Source organism: Petromyzon marinus, chromosome 53 (assembly GCF_048934315.1).
Source record: "Petromyzon marinus isolate PM22_M1 ecotype Great Lakes invasive population chromosome 53, UKy_Petmar_22M1.pri1.0, whole genome shotgun sequence".
NCBI lineage: Eukaryota > Metazoa > Chordata > Hyperoartia > Petromyzontiformes > Petromyzontidae > Petromyzon > Petromyzon marinus.
In genome coordinates, this window is record NC_133719.1 from 10,570,746 (window position 1) to 10,586,947 (window position 16,202).

The window sequence follows — 16,202 nt, forward strand, 5'->3', positions numbered from 1 at the left end:
ACCGGGTCACACGGTTGCCTGTAGATCCACTGTTAACCACCCTGGCAGGAATGTGCGTGCACTGCGGTTGTTATGGAAGCGGCCGAAACCCGCGACGTTGCGTGCAGGTAACACGAGGCGGGTCGGCATCGGGGAACGATTACTACGGATTTCCAGCCAAGTCTGTGACGGTGGGGGTGGGGGGGTGGGGGGGTGGGTGGTGGGGGGGTGAGGGGGTGGGGGGGGACCTTCTTGTTTGACAGGGGGGCGGCTGGCGGGGGCTGGGAACCAAAATATTAATTATCTGCCGGCGCTGGACGTGGCCGACGTTTGCTCCGACGGCCTAATTGCCGGGGCGGTCGCCCCTCGCCGATCGCGACGACGACGTTTGCCGGCGCGGCATCGAACGGAGCGGGCGGTTCCACCTCGACGACCGTGGCGAGCCGGCCGGGCGGCGAGCCGGCCGGGCGGCGAGCCGGCCGGGCGGCGAGCGGCCACTCTACGCCGCTCGGGGGGCAATTTTGAGGGCGATTTTCGTCGCCGGTAAAGAATGTGTTTTTTTGTACGTATCACCGGCAGCGGTCGCCGCACCGTTTTTAACCCCCCCCCCCACCCGTCCCACCACCCGCCCCGTGAAGCAGTTCCGGTCGCCCGAACGAGGGCCCCCCCCCTCCCCCCCCCCTCCAGGCAACCGGGGACGGCGACATCCGATCAGATCGCAGGCAGAGGTCACACAACCCCCACCCCCACCCCATGTGCTTCCCCTGTCCCTCCCCCGAGACGCGCTCCTCCTCTTGTCTTTGTTTAACCCCCCCCGGACAGAACCCCCCCCCCCCCGATCGTCTTCGTCGTCGTTTCTCTCTCTGCCCCCCCCACAACTGCCGGCACCCCCCCCCCCCCTTCGCCACCGCCAACCGCTCGGGATGAGTCTCGGGACGAGTCTCGGGATGAGTCTCGGGATGAGTCTCGGGATCCCGGTTGGCGGCGGTGGCGGCCGACGGCCCCGGCGACGCTTGCGGCCCTTCAAATTGGCACCCGGCGTGTCACGCGGTGGTGGCGGTGGGGGGGGGGGGCGGTCGGTGGCGGTGGGGGGGGGGAGGGTCGGGGGTGAGGGGGCGGTGTGCCGGGGGGGGGCCCCGCCACATCTCGGCGGTAACGCGGCGATCCCGGGCGTGTGTGGTGTGCCGGCTGGGCCCAGCTGGCGGCACGGGGGCGGACGCGCACGCGGAAGCCAACGGAGCCGGGGGGGCGGTCGGGCCCGTAGGTGGTGGGCCGGGGGGCCGCGCGGCGGCGCCGCCCGGGGGGCACCTCCACCCGGGGCCGCCGGGCCTCAGGCGGGGGCCGGGCCAGAGGGGGAGCCGGAGGGGGTCGCGGCGCCGCGCTCGGCGAGGCGTTTGGCCACTTCGACGGCAACGGCTCGACGATCCTCGGCTTCGATGAAGATTTCTTCTTTTTGAACGACATCCGAATGAATTACAATTTCTGACGTGAATCTTGCGAAGGCGGAAAGCGGGCTCCTGCGGTTGGGCCCTGATGGAATCCAGTCACCTCCCCACCCACCCCCGTCTCTTGTGTGTTCCGGATAGAATCTGTCCGGAGACCGTGCCCTCGTTTTAAATGTTTGTACACGAACGAAAGTTTGTCAGAAAGTTGCGAGTTGACGAGGAAAAACAATTGTTTATTTTTATTCTTTTGGGCTGACAACGCACATGACGTACAAGCCATAAATGCTGCCCCCCCCCCCCCATCCTACTGTGCATTGCTCCCCAGTGGCATTCTTTGCTTCTCGCTCGGCAAGTGCCGATTAACGCCTCCAATCCCGTTCCGTCGTTCAGTCCCCGTGGCTGCTGGCGCCGTGAGAATCGCCGATCGCGACAGACGCCACCCGGCGTGCTAAACCATCGACACGACCAACAGCTTCAACTAAAAGTCTAAAACGCAGCAGCAGCGGCGGCTGCACGGCTCCAGGAACCAGCGCCGCCATCCCGAAAGTTCCCCCCCACCACCACCGCCCCCCCCCCCCCCCAATTCCTCTCTTGCGATGGTGGTGGTGGTGATGATGGCGGTGTCGGGATGATTCGTGTAGTAGTAGTAGCCGTAATGATGATGATGATGTTACGGCCACTTGGGCGGCAAACTCTCGCCGCATCTCTCAAGTCGACTCGCCACCTCCCCCCGCGACCGCGGGGGTCACGTGGCGGACCGCGCTCGCTCCCCTCGGCACCGAATTTTAAAGACCAAAATCTCTGAATGACGACGACGACGACGTCGTCCGTCCGTCCGTCTCTGTCTTTGCCTTCGCTAGGTGCAGCCTCGTCCGACGGTGCCGGTTTAAGTTTTTTTTTGCGCGCGTTTTTCTCTCTCTCGGTTGTTACGCCTGCACCCGCTCGCTCGCTCTCTAAACGTACAGCTCCCATGTTCGCGATGAATTTAAAAAATTATTTTTTTCCCTCTTCTCGCGGTGTGTCTCGGCCGGTTGAGGGTTTTTGTTATTATTATTTTTGTTTATTTTTCATTCTCTATCTCCTCTCCTCTCTCTCTCTCCCCTCTCTCTCTCTATTATAATTTATGCAGAAAAATAAAAGAGATGGTTGTTGAATGGACACAAGCCTTGCGTGTTGGTATTTTTGGTTTTCGTTTTGGTTTGCCTTTTTGGTTCCACCTTGAATGGAGAATGCATGTGTGTGTACCCGTGTTTGTGTACTCATGTGTGTACCCGTGTGTGTGTACTCATGTGTGTACCGTGTGTGTGTGTACTCATGTGTGTATCTGTGTGTACCCGTGTGTGTACTCATGTGTGTACCGTGTGTGTACCCGTGTGTGTACCCGTGTGTGTGTCCCGTGTGTGTACCATGTGTGTACCGTGTGTGTACCCGTGTGTGTGTCCCGTGTGTGTGTACCCGTGTGTGTGTCCCGTGTGTGTACCCGTGTTTGTGTACTCATGTGTGTATCTGTGTGTGTACCCGTGTGTGTACTCATGTGTGTACCGTGTGTGTCCCGTGTGTATGTCCCGTGTGTGTCCCGTGTGTGTGTACCCGTGTGTGTGTACCCGTGTGTGTGTCCCGTGTGTGTGTACTCATGTGTGTACCATGTGTGTACCCGTGTGTGTACCCGTGTGTGTACCCGTGTTTGTGTACTCATGTGTGTACTCATGTGTGTACCCGTGTGTGTGTCCCGTGTGTGTGTACCCGTGTGTGTGTCCCGTGTGTGTGTCCCGTGTGTGTACGGGTGTGTGTACCCATGTGTGTGTACCAGTATGTGTACCCGTGTGCGTCCCATGTGTGTACCCGTGTGAGTACCCGTGTGTGTACGGGTGTGTGTACGGGTGTGTGTACCCATGTGTGTGTATGCGTGTGTGTACCCATGTGAGTACGTTCCATGTGTGTACCCGTGTGTGTACCCGTGTGTATGTCCCGTGTGTGTACCCGTGTGTATGTCCCGTGTGTGTACGCGTGTGCGTACTCGTGTGATTACCCGCGTGAGTACCCGTGTGCGTCCCGTGCCCAAACATTGCGTCCACAGATCCTGCAGCCTCTCCCCCAACCTCTCGGCCCCATTCACAATCCCCCACTCCACTCCAATCACGGACGATGGACAATAACCCTCCCACCCCACTCCTCCCTCCCTCCCCCACTGCCATCCAGTGATTCACACGGGGTGCCGCGGTGGCTAGGAGATGTTAACTACCTCTCCGGGTACACAGGAGGTCGTGGGTTCAATCCCAACCCATGGATTAGAATCGACATCACGCGTTTCAGAGTATCTGCTATAAATGTCCACGTGATGATGATATAAACGTGCGTTTTAGAGGCGTATTTGGCTACTACTATAAATGTCCACGTGATAAGCCACCACTTCGTTGAGCTATCGTTTGTGATGGCCAGGCTCACTTCTGACCAATAGCTACGTAGCTCAGTGGGGCCTTACCTGGTAAAATAAAAATAAATTGTTGATAGTTTTATCCACTGGGAAGTGTATTTGACCGTACGTATCCACTCTCAGTCAAAGCGTGTCGGTGAAGTTGGAGCGTTGTGTTTTTCAAAATCTTGATGTTTTTTTTCATCCGGGACAAATCCGATGAGCTGCGAAGCTCTTGTTTCACCACAGATGTCCAAGTCAGCAATTCACAAGCCGATGGTAGAAGTGGCTTATCGTCACGTGGATATTTACCCCAGCCAAATACTCTAAACGAGTGACGCCGATTCCAAATGAGGGGGGGAAAACCGGAGGGCCCCGGAGATAAATCCACGTGACCACGGTGAGAGAGAGACCGCAAACTCCAAATATACAGCAGCAGGTGTCAGGTTTGAGATCGAAGCCACGAACTCCTGCACACCAGGCGAGGTAGTTAACATCTTGCCACCGCGGCATTGTCAATTATTGTTATAATCCTAATAATAATTATTATCACCCGGGAGCTTCAGAAAGCTTCGGAAAAGCTTGCGGACCTCACGGGGGAAAAAAAAGGGGGCACTAAAATCAGTGGCGGAGCCAGGATTTTCAGGTAGGGGGGGCAACCCCTCCAGCAATGAAAAATGATAGAGGAGTTGTTAGTAAGTGAGGACTTGTCCCTTGCTTTTTATTCGACGCGTGTGCGGCGATGGCACAGCCATCGATCGAAGGTCGAATTCGAACCGCGTTGTGTGATCGGCAACGCGCTCGCTGAAGGTGCCGATGCCTTCAGGGAAGTCGTGGACTGTTTACGCAACTGCGCACAATTCTGTGAGACACTGATAACCGCTTTGCCGTTACTTATTGCCAATTATGGACTCAGACAATTGTCCTATCATCTCATAGAGTCCCTGGCACGTAATAATAATATGCTACACAGTAAGCAGTGAGGGTCGCAAAATGCCGATTTATTACTAATAAACCCCAATGATTCGATCGATATTAGGGATTTCGATCGGATAGTTGGGGGGGCACGTGCCACCCCCCCCCCCCCCAACTGGCTCCGCCAGTGACTAAAACGTGGCGTTTGGAGGCCGCAAATCAGACCACGCACGACGGACGAGAAGCCTCCGCCAGCCTGGGCCCCGAGGCGTCAAGGGGCAGGTGCCGCTCGCGAACTTTGCGCTGTTCGGCATGACGTCCGGCGCCCGGAGAGATCCGAGCCGATCGATCGTCCATCAAGAACCGGCGGCGGTGGCGGCGGCGGCAGCAGCAGCAACCAGCCGGCAAAAAAAAAACAGCGCGTGACCCAAGTGAGCCGCTCAGAATTCCCAGTTGGCGAAGAATTTCTCCCGGTGAACGCGGAGCGAAACGTCGGACCTCATGCCGAACGACGCCGCCGGCGATCGTTGTAAACAAAAAACGGCGTCCCACCGACGGCGGTGGTGGAGCGGTGGTGGTGGTGGAGCGGTGGTGGTGGTGGTGGAGCGGTGGTGGTGGTGGTGGAGCGGTGGTGGTGCATCTTGGGAGTGAGCAGGAGGAGGAGGAGGAGACCGGAGTCGGAGGAGCGGAGCGCGGTGGAGAAGGCCGTGGCTTGGCCCCGCGCGGCGCGCGTGGGGTGCCGCGGTGGGTGCTGTGTGCCATGCTGGGTGTGCGTGTGGGTGCGTGAGTCTTGGCTGCGCGTGTGTGTGTGTGTGCGCTGCCTGCTCGTGCGCGCGTGTGTGCGTGCGCGCGTGCGTGCGTGTGTGTGTGTGTCCACCATGCAGGCCACCCCACGTGCCTGCAGTTCACGGAGAACATGCGTGCGGCGGTGCGCGTCTACCGCTGGCAGTGCATCGAGTGCAAGAGCTGCAGCCTCTGCGGGACATCCGAGAACGACGTGAGGACCCCCCCCCCCCACCGCTCCTCCCCCCCCTCATCGCTCCTCCCCCCCCCATCGCTTCCCCCCCACCGCTCCTCTTCCCCCCACCGCTCCTCCCCCCCCCCCACCGCTTTTGTTCGGCCGGATTGAGGGGGCTAAACGGGCACGGGCTAGAGAAGAGATTGCGTGGTGTGGTGAGTGGACTTGCCGATGACTGGTACCAGCGGTGTCAAGATTGGCCTCAGTGGAGGAGGCTCATGAAGGACGCTACTGGGCAGTTGGAGGCAGTCGCCCTCCAACAACAACGGAGGGCGGAGGAGCGACGCTCACAACAACGAGCGAAGCGCCGGGCGGCTAAAGCACAGCAGGTTGGCAGAGTAGGGGGCACATGTGGTGCATCGGCCACTCATCTTAAACGGTCGACCCAAGACATCTGGGTCTGCCCCGTGACCTGCCAGCGGGCGTTCGACACTTGGCGTGGCCTTAACGTGCACATAGCCTGGCACAAGCACCGTGGTGACGTCACCGTCACTTAGTGGCGAATGGCGGTTGTGTATATCTCTGTGTGGGTATGTATCTGCGTGTGTGTATCTCTTTGTTTGTATCTGTGTGTGTGTATCTGTGTGTGTATGTATGTATCTGTGTGTGTATGTATGTATATGTGTGTGTGTGTATATCTGTGTGTCTGTATCTCACCAGTGACGATTATCTGAACCGGTCCTGGGCCTCCCCTAGGTTGACTCAGCCTCAAATGAGTACCTGGTGCAGTGTAGTAAACGTCGCCACTGGGGAGACAAAGGCGGTCGGGCGTGGTTCTGGCCACCCACCCCCTCGTGTACCGTTCCGGCCTTCATAGGTGCTCGCTAACAGCACTTGCCCCTCCAGTCTGTTAAGGCTACACGGGGGATCTTTGTGTCTCTGTGTATGTGTCGCTGCGCGAAGAACCCGACGACCCCACGTTCGATTCTCGCTCGCTGCCGACACCGGTGACGATTATCTGAACCGGTCCCGGGCCTCCCCTCGGTCGACTCAGCCTCAAATGAGTGCCCGGTGACGGCACCGTCGCTCGGTGGCAAATTGCGGCCGTTGCTATCGGTATCGGTGCGCGTGGCCGCGCGTGGTGCAGACGCCGGTCGCTCTTCGCCGTTTTGACCCCCCGGTGACCTGCCGACCCCTTTGGCAGGAGCAGTTGCTGTTCTGCGACGACTGCGACCGGGGCTACCACATGTACTGCCTCTCTCCGCCCATGGACGAGCCTCCCGAGGGTACGCGCCCGCCACCGCTGACCGTCGGCGACACCCACCCTGCGCCGCGGCCGTCTCTCGCCGCCAATGCCATCGCCCCCCCCGGCCCCCCAACCACGGCGAGGGTGTTCCCGCTGGGACAGGTCCACTCTCTCGTGGCATGCGTCGGGATTTTCGCTTCGCAAAACGACGTGCAGCTGTTTTGTTTTACCGGGTGAAGCCCGCAGAGCTGTCGGATGTATTCTTTTTTCAGGGTGGGTACCTGTCCACGCGTGCGTGGCGATTAAACTCGGCCCATCGACGTGCTTCTTGGGACCCCTTTCTGGCTTCAATGAATAACCACAATCACCCACCCTGTCTCGATCGCGGCTTACACACGACAACATCAAAAATCAAATACGGCCTCGGTGAATTGCGGCGACGTCCAGGGCATCACGGTGGCTAGGAGATGTTAACTACCTCGCCTGGTACGCAGGAGGTCGTGGGTTTGATCCCGACCCCGATGCCTGCTGCTGTATATTTGGAGTTTGCGGTTTCTCTCTCTCCCCGTGGTCGCGTGAATTTTTCTCCGGGTCCTCCGGTTTTTCCCCTCCACATTGAGAATCAACATCACGCGTTTGCAGATTATTTGGCTGCTCTACATTTCCACGTGATAAGCCACTCTGTTGAGCTATTATTTGTGACAGCCAGGTCGCTTCTTGAAAAAGAGCTATTATATAGCTTTACCTGTTGAACTAAAAAGTGTAGTAATAATAGTTCGAACAGCTGCCCTCTCCATTGCTGTTGCCAGGGGCGGAGCCAGGGGGGGTGACAGGGTGGGTGACATTCTGCGTACAAGTGTACGACACTCGGTCTGGCGGACTCCGTGCAACTGCATCGTCAGAGCGTGTCGCCAACCGATGGCGTCTAGTTCAACAGCCTGACTCTCTCTAAATCATTCTTGAAATTAAAATTTGTTGAATGTCACCCCGGCCTGAAATCCTGGCTCCGCCCCTGGCTGTTGCAATGGCCGTGGGTGACAGACAGCTCCAGCTCAAGGCGTGGCTTGGATCTCGTGGCATAGGCGGCACGGACTCGGCTGGCGCCGGCAGGGAAACGCCGGCAGGCGTCGCGGGCTCGGCCGCTCGCATCTTGCCACAGATCATCCGCGGCGCTGGCTAGGCAGGCACGTACGGTCAACTCCCTTCGCGCCGCATGCAGCCGGTCACGCTGATCGGAGGTGCGGGGTAAGGAACAACAAACTGGACGCGAAAGGCAGTTCTAAAGAAAGGGGTTCGTCAATCGAGATTAGTTGAAAGTGCCATAGCCCCCAGTGGCTTGCTAATGCTGGAACGAGGAACGTTCCAGACGGCATCCGAAGTCGCGGTGACCACCGTCTTCGTTCCATGGCCGAGCCGAAAGCTGCCGCTGCGCGGATGACCGGAGTTCACGCGATGATGGTTTATACTGCTTGAGTCACACACACACACACCACACACACTCAACACACACACACTCACACCTCTCATCCCCTAACTCACACACACACACACCACACACACACACTCACTCACTCAACACACACACACTCACACACTCACCACACACACACTCACACTCACCACACACACACTCACCACACACACACACACACTCACCACACACTCACACTCACACACACACACTCACACACACCACACACACACACCACACACACACACTCACACTCAACACACACACACACTCACCACACACACTCTCACCACACACACACACACACCACACACACTCACCACACACACACTCACCACACACACACTCACCACACACACACTCACCACACACACACACACTCACCACACACACACACACACTCACCACACACACACACACACTCACCACACACACACACACACTCACCACACACACACACACACACACTCACCACACACACTCACACTCACCACACACACACACTCACACACACACACTCACACACACACACTCACACACACTCACACTCACACACACCACACACTCACTCAACACACACACACTCACACTCACCACACACACACTCAACACACACACACACACTCACCACACACACACACTCACCACACACACACACACACTCACCACACACACACACACACTCACACACTCACACTCACCACACACACACTCACCACACACACACACACTCACACACACTCACCACACACACACACACTCACCACACACACACACACACTCACCACACACACTCACCACACACACACACCACACACACACTCACCACACACACACACACCACACACACACACTCACCACACACACTCAACACACACACACTCACACACACACACTCACCACACACACTCACCACACACACTCACCACACACACACTCACCACACACACTCACCACACACACACTCACCACACACACTCACCACACACACACTCACCACACACACTCACCACACACACACACACCTCTCATCCCCTAACTCACACACACACACCACACACACACCTCATCCCCTAACTCACACACACACACACACCTCTCATCCCCTAACTCACACACACACACACGTCTCATCCCCTAACTCACACACACACACGTCTCATCCCCTAACTCACACACACACACACCTCATCCCCTAACTCACACACACACACGTCTCATCCCCTAACTCACACACACACACACTCACCACACACACACACGTCTCATCCCCTAACTCACACACACACACCACACACACACACCTCTCATCCCCTAACTCACACACACACACCACACACACACACCTCTCATCCCCTAACTCACACACATACACACACCTCTCATCCCCTAACTCACACACACACACACTCACCACACACACACACCTCTCATCCCCTAACTCACACACACACTCACCACACACACACACCTCTCATCCCCTAACTCACACACATACACACACCTCTCATCCCCTAACTCACACACACACACACACGTCTCATCCCCTAACTCACACACACACACTCACCACACACACACACCTCTCATCCCCTAACTCACACACATACACACACCTCTCATCCCCTAACTCACACACATACACACACCTCTCATCCCCTAACTCACACACACACACACACGTCTCATCCCCTAACTCACACACACACACTCACCACACACACACACCTCTCATCCCCTAACTCACACACACACGTCTCATCCCCTAACTCACACACACACACACATACGTCTCATCCCCTAACTCACACACACACGTCTCATCCCCTAACTCACACACATACACACACGTCTCATCCCCTAACTCACACACACACACTCACCACACACACACACCTCTCATCCCCTAACTCACACACACACACGTCTCATCCCCTAACTCACACACACACACGTCTCATCCCCTAACTCACACACACACACGTCTCATCCCCTAACTCACACACACACACTCACCACACACACACACGTCTCATCTCCTAACTCACACACCACACACTCACCACACACACACACACGTCTCATCCCCTAACTCACCACACACACACACAAAATGACAAAGATCCCCCTATAGCCTTAAGAGACTGTAGGGGCAAGTGCTGTTAGCGAACACCTATAAACGCTGGCACAGCACACGAGGGGTTGGGTGGCCAACACCACGCCCGGCTGCCTTTGTCTCCCCAGTGGCGATGTTTACACACCGCACCAGGCACTCATTTGAGGCTGAGTCGACCTAGGGGAGGCCCAGGCACCGGTTCAGATAATCGTCACCGGTGTTGGCCGTGAGCGGCAATCGAACCCGGGTCGCCAGGTTCCTAGCGCAGCGCGCTGACCACTACACTACCGCTCCCTCTCTCACACACACACACTCACTCTGTGCCATACTAAAAAAACACCCACAAACCACCCCAACACGCACTTAATTTGTGAGCAGCAGGGAGGAGGCAGCCCAACTTGGTGTCGGCATTCATTAACCGCCACCAGCGCCGCCGCCACCGCTACCACCACCCGAGCGGGCGAGGAGCCGGGGGCTCATTTCACGCCAAATGTCACCGAGGTTTAATTGGCAAAATCATTGCCACCTCGCCTGCAAGTGCCGCTTTACAGCAGACACCCCATTAATTGGTGCAAATGACTAATGCCGAAGCGTGGAGGAGGAGATGTGATGGGGGGGTAACGAAGCCGCTATTTTTACGCCGCCCGCATGGCGAGAACCGCCATGCGTCAGCGGCTCTCGGTGCAAGGATGAGATGGACGCGTGTGTGTCTGTGTGTGTGTCTGTGTGTCTGTGTGTGTCTGTCTGTGTGTGTCTGTGTGTGTGTCTGTGTCTGTGTGTGTCTGTGTGTGTCTGTGTCTGTCTGTGTGTGTCTGTGTCTGTGTGCGTGTGTCTGTGTGTGTGTGTGTCTGTGTGTGTGTCTGTGTCTGTGTGTGTCTGTCAGTGTGTATATGTGTGTGTGTCTGTGTGTGTGTGTCTGTGTGTGTGTCTGTGTGTGTGTGTCTGTGTGTGTCTGTCTGTGTGTGTCTGTCTGTGTGTGTCTGTGTGTGTGTCTGTGTGTGTGTCTGTGTGTGTCTGTGTGTGTGTCTGTCTGTGTGTGTCTGTGTGTCTGTGTGTGTGTCTGTGTGTGTGTCTGTCTGTGTGTGTGTGCGTGTGTCTGTGTGCGTGTGTCTGTGTGCGTGTGTCTGTGTGTGTGTCTGTGTGCGTGTGTCTGTGTGCGTGTGTCTGTGTGTGTGGGGGAGCGGTAGTGTAGCGGTTAGCGCTTCGCTGCGCTACGAACCTGGCGACCCGAGTTCGATTCCCGCTCACGGCCAACACCGGTGACGATTATCTGAACCGGTCCTGGGCCTCCCCTAGGTCGACTCAGCCTCAAATGAGTACTTGGTGTAATGTGTAAACATCGCCACTGGGGAGACAAAGGCGACCGGGCAATAGTGGGATCTTTGTCTTTGTGTGTGTGTGAGAGTGTAAGAGGGGATGTATATTCTTGGTTCTTTTCTTGCTGTGGTTTTCACACCTGATGATGATTGCTTGTGTTGCAATCGAAACGTCGTGAGAATTTTAATGTTGTATGTTTATTATTTTATTATTTCCCTTCTACGTGGTGACTTTACCGAAAGAACCGAGAATATTTGGGTGATTTTTTTACCTTTCTTGTACTGTTCACTGCTGTCGTGATTGTTTAATATTGATTGTTGGTGTAACCTGCTCACCCCGTGCCCCTACTGGACATCTGTGGGGGGGGGGGGGAAACGTTATAGCTCATCGGATTCCTCCCGCAGTGTAAATAAATATGTTCCGATTATTCTTTGCAGGGAGTTGGAGCTGCCACATGTGCGTGGAGCAGCTGAAGGAGAAAGCCTCGGCATACCCAGGAAAGGCTTGAGAGCAGCGCCCGCCCAGCCCGCACACGCCGGCCAGGCGGCCGGCCGGCCGGCCTCCCTCTCGGCGTAGGGGAGGCCATCCGCGGACGGTCTCACGTCGGTCGCAGGGGTCAACCCTCCTCCCGGTTGATGTGCCGTGAGAGGTTCTCGCTCGTGGTGGTGGTGACGGTGGATGTGTCCTGTAGGCCCACGTGAGCACTGGGCACGCGTCGTGTCGGCTTGCGCCGCAGAGCGCGCTCGCGACCTCCACTCGGCGCATTCCGTCGCTGCGTCCGGGGCCGTGTTGACTCGCACCGCGATGGGGGCCCCGCGCGGTCGCGCTCCTCGCGTGCGGAGATGGTGGCGGTCCACCCCCTGCCCCCCCCCCCCACCGCCCCATGTCCCCCTGCCCCCCACACCCTGGCCCCCCCCCCCGGCCCGCCCCGGCGCATTTTTGCGGTGGCTTTCCCCCCCGGCGCGTCGTTCTGCGTTGACGTCGCGACGTTCCAACCACGTGCTGGGAGCTTCCCGTTAAACTTGGAACGGTTCCCACCGCGCGCTCGAACGCTCGTGCCGACGTTCACGGGAAACTTCGGAACGTTGGGCAAACGTTGGGCCAACGTTGTACGTTTACCGGAAACCCAGTAAGCAACTCTAAGCATCCCAACGTTGAGCCGACGTTGGGATGCTTACGGGGTTCGTCAGGCTCACCGTCTTGCCCGCGACCGATCGCTGCGTTGACGACTTCACTAATTGACCTCGGCACCCTCTGACCTGTGCCCGTGAAATGCATTCTGGGAGCATTGCTTCACCCACAAGGACGTGCGGGTTGACCGACCACCTGTTGGGACTTCAGAGCCGCTATACGCTTCACGGTTCGTGAACGGAGCTCCTGGGACACACGCGGGGGGGGGGGAGAGGGGCGAAACGTTGGACGTCGTGGCGAAACGTCGCGCGTGAGTATACAGTGCCGTACTGTATGTATAGTACGGCACTGTTTGCTATTTAAGGACCGCTCCGTGACATTATTTGTACAGTACACTGCTGTCACCTTCCATTGCGTGAGGTTTGAGACAAATTAATTCGCCGGTCTGTTACTGCGCTGATCGCGTGTGCGCATGGGTGAGTGCGTTTGTGTGTGGGTGCGTTTGTGTGTGGGTGCGTTTGTGTGTGGGTGCGTTTGTGTGTGGGTGCGTTTGTGTGTGGGTGCGTTTGTGTGTGGGTGCGTTTGTGGGTGGGTGCGTTTGTGGGTGGGTGCGTTTGTGTGTGGGTGCGTTTGTGGGTGGGTGCGTTTGTGGGTGGGTGCGTTTGTGTGTGGGTGCGTTTGTGGGTGGGTGCGTTTGTGTGTGGGTGCGTTTGTGGGTGAGTGCGTTTGTGTGTGGGTGCGTTTGTGGGTGGGTGCGTTTGTGTGTGGGTGCGTTTGTGTGTGGGTGCGTTTGTGTGTGGGCGCGTTTGTGTGTGGGTGCGTTTGTGTGTGGGTGCGTTTGTGTGTGGGTGCGTTTGTGTGTGGGTGCGTTTGTGTGTGGGTGCGTTTGTGTGTGGGTGCGTTTGTGTGTGGGTGCGTTTGTGGGTGGGTGCGTTTGTGTGTGGGTGCGTTTGTGTGTGGGTGCGTTTGTGGGTGAGTGCGTTTGTGTGTGGGTGCGTTTGTGTGTGGGTGCGTTTGTGTGTGGGTGCGTTTGTGTGTGGGTGCGTTTGTGTGTGGGTGCGTTTGTGTGTGGGTGCGTTTGTGTGTGGGTGCGTTTGTGGGTGGGTGCGTTTGTGTGTGGGTGCGTTTGTGTGTGGGTGCGTTTGTGGGTGAGTGCGTTTGTGTGTGGGTGCGTTTGTGTGTGGGTGCGTTTGTGTGTGGGTGCGTTTGTGTGTGGGTGCGTTTGTGTGTGGGTGCGTTTGTGTGTGGGTGCGTTTGTGGGTGGGTGCGTTTGTGGGTGGGTGCGTTTGTGGGTGGGTGCGTTTGTGTGTGGGTGCGTTTGTGTGTGGGTGCGTTTGTGTGTGGGTGCGTTTGTGTGTGGGTGCGTTTGTGTGTGGGTGCGTTTGTGTGTGGGTGCGTTTGTGTGTGGGTGCGTTTGTGTGTGGGTGCGTTTGTGTGTGGGTGCGTTTGTGTGTGGGTGCGTTTGTGTGTGGGTGCGTTTGTGGGTGGGTGCGTTTGTGTGTGGGTGCGTTTGTGTGTGGGTGCGTTTGTGTGTGTGTGCGTTTGTGTGTGGGTGCGTTTGTGGGTGGGTGCGTTTGTGTGTGGGTGCGTTTGTGTGTGGGTGCGTTTGTGGGTGGGTGCGTTTGTGGGTGGGTGCGTTTGTGGGTGAGTGCGTTTGTGTGTGGGTGCGTTTGTGTGTGGGTGCGTTTGTGTGTGGGTGCGTTTGTGTGTGGGTGCGTTTGTGTGTGGGTGCGTTTGTGGGTGGGTGCGTTTGTGTGTGGGTGCGTTTGTGTGTGGGTGCGTTTGTGGGTGAGTGCGTTTGTGTGTGGGTGCGTTTGTGTGTGGGTGCGTTTGTGTGTGGGTGCGTTTGTGTGTGGGTGCGTTTGTGTGTGGGTGCGTTTGTGTGTGGGTGCGTTTGTGGGTGGGTGCGTTTGTGGGTGGGTGCGTTTGTGGGTGGGTGCGTTTGTGTGTGGGTGCGTTTGTGTGTGGGTGCGTTTGTGTGTGGGTGCGTTTGTGTGTGGGTGCGTTTGTGTGTGGGTGCGTTTGTGTGTGGGTGCGTTTGTGTGTGGGTGCGTTTGTGTGTGGGTGCGTTTGTGTGTGGGTGCGTTTGTGTGTGGGTGCGTTTGTGTGTGGGTGCGTTTGTGGGTGGGTGCGTTTGTGTGTGGGTGCGTTTGTGTGTGGGTGCGTTTGTGTGTGTGTGCGTTTGTGTGTGGGTGCGTTTGTGGGTGGGTGCGTTTGTGTGTGTGTGCGTTTGTGTGTGGGTGCGTTTGTGGGTGGGTGCGTTTGTGGGTGGGTGCGTTTGTGGGTGAGTGCGTTTGTGTGTGGGTGCGTTTGTGTGTGGGTGCGTTTGTGGGTGGGTACGTTTGTGTGTGGGTGCGTTTGTGTGTGGGTGCGTTTGTGGGTGGGTGCGTTTGTGTGTGGGTGCGTTTGTGGGTGGGTGCGTTTGTGGGTGGGTGCGTTTGTGGGTGGGTGCGTTTGTGGGTGAGTGCGTTTGTGGGTGGGTGCGTTTGTGTGTGGGTGCGTTTGTGTGTGGGTGCGTTTGTGTGTGGGTGTGTTTGTGTGTGGGTGTGTTTGTGTGTGGGTGTGTTTGTGTGTGGGTGCGTTTGTGGGTGAGTGTTTTTGTGTGTGGGTGTGTTTGTGTTTGAGTGTGTTTGTGTGTGGGTGTGTTTGTGTGTGGGTGTGTTTGTGTGTGGGTGCGTTTGTGTGTGGGTGTGTTTGTGTGTGGGTGTGTTTGTGTGTGAGTGTGTTTGTGTGTGAGTGTGTTTGTGTGTGGGTGTGTTTGTGTGTGGGTGTGTTTGTGTGTGGGTGTGTTTGTGTGTGGGTGTGTTTGTGTGTGAGTGTGTTTGTGGGTGAGTGTGTTTGTGTGTGGGTGTGTTTGTGGGTGAGTGTGTTTGTGTGTGGGTGTGTTTGTGTGTGGGTGTGTTTGTGTGTGGGTGTGTTTGTGGGTGAGTGTGTTTGTGTGTGAGTGTGTTTGTGGGTGAGTGTGTTTGTGTGTGGGTGTGTTTATGTGTGGGTGTGTTTGTGTGTGGGTGTGTTTGTGTGTGGGTGTGTTTGTGTGTGAGTGTGTTTGTGGGTGAGTGTGTTTGTGGGTGAGTGTGTTTGTGTGTGGGTGTGTTTGTGGGTGAGTGTGTTTGTGTGTGGGTGTGTTTGTGGGTGGGTGTGTTTGTGTGTGGGTGTGTTTGTGGGTGAGTGTGTTTGTGTGTGGGTGTGTTTGTGGGTGGGTGTGTTTGTG

The 16,202-nt window shown here is 56.9% G+C and overlaps 1 protein-coding gene across 1 annotated transcript in view; it reads left to right on the forward strand.

The window, feature by feature from the left end:
- The window catches only part of LOC116954017 (zinc finger protein DPF3-like), a 108,764-nt gene extending 96,013 nt beyond the window's left edge, over positions 1–12,751 (forward strand). The window contains 3 exon segments of the mRNA XM_076052013.1: positions 5,637–5,749; positions 6,915–6,996; positions 12,298–12,751. Coding sequence (XP_075908128.1) covers positions 5,637–5,749; positions 6,915–6,996; positions 12,298–12,368 — 266 coding nt within the window. The 3' untranslated portion in view covers positions 12,369–12,751.
- The last annotated feature ends 3,451 nt before the right edge of the window (positions 12,752–16,202 follow it).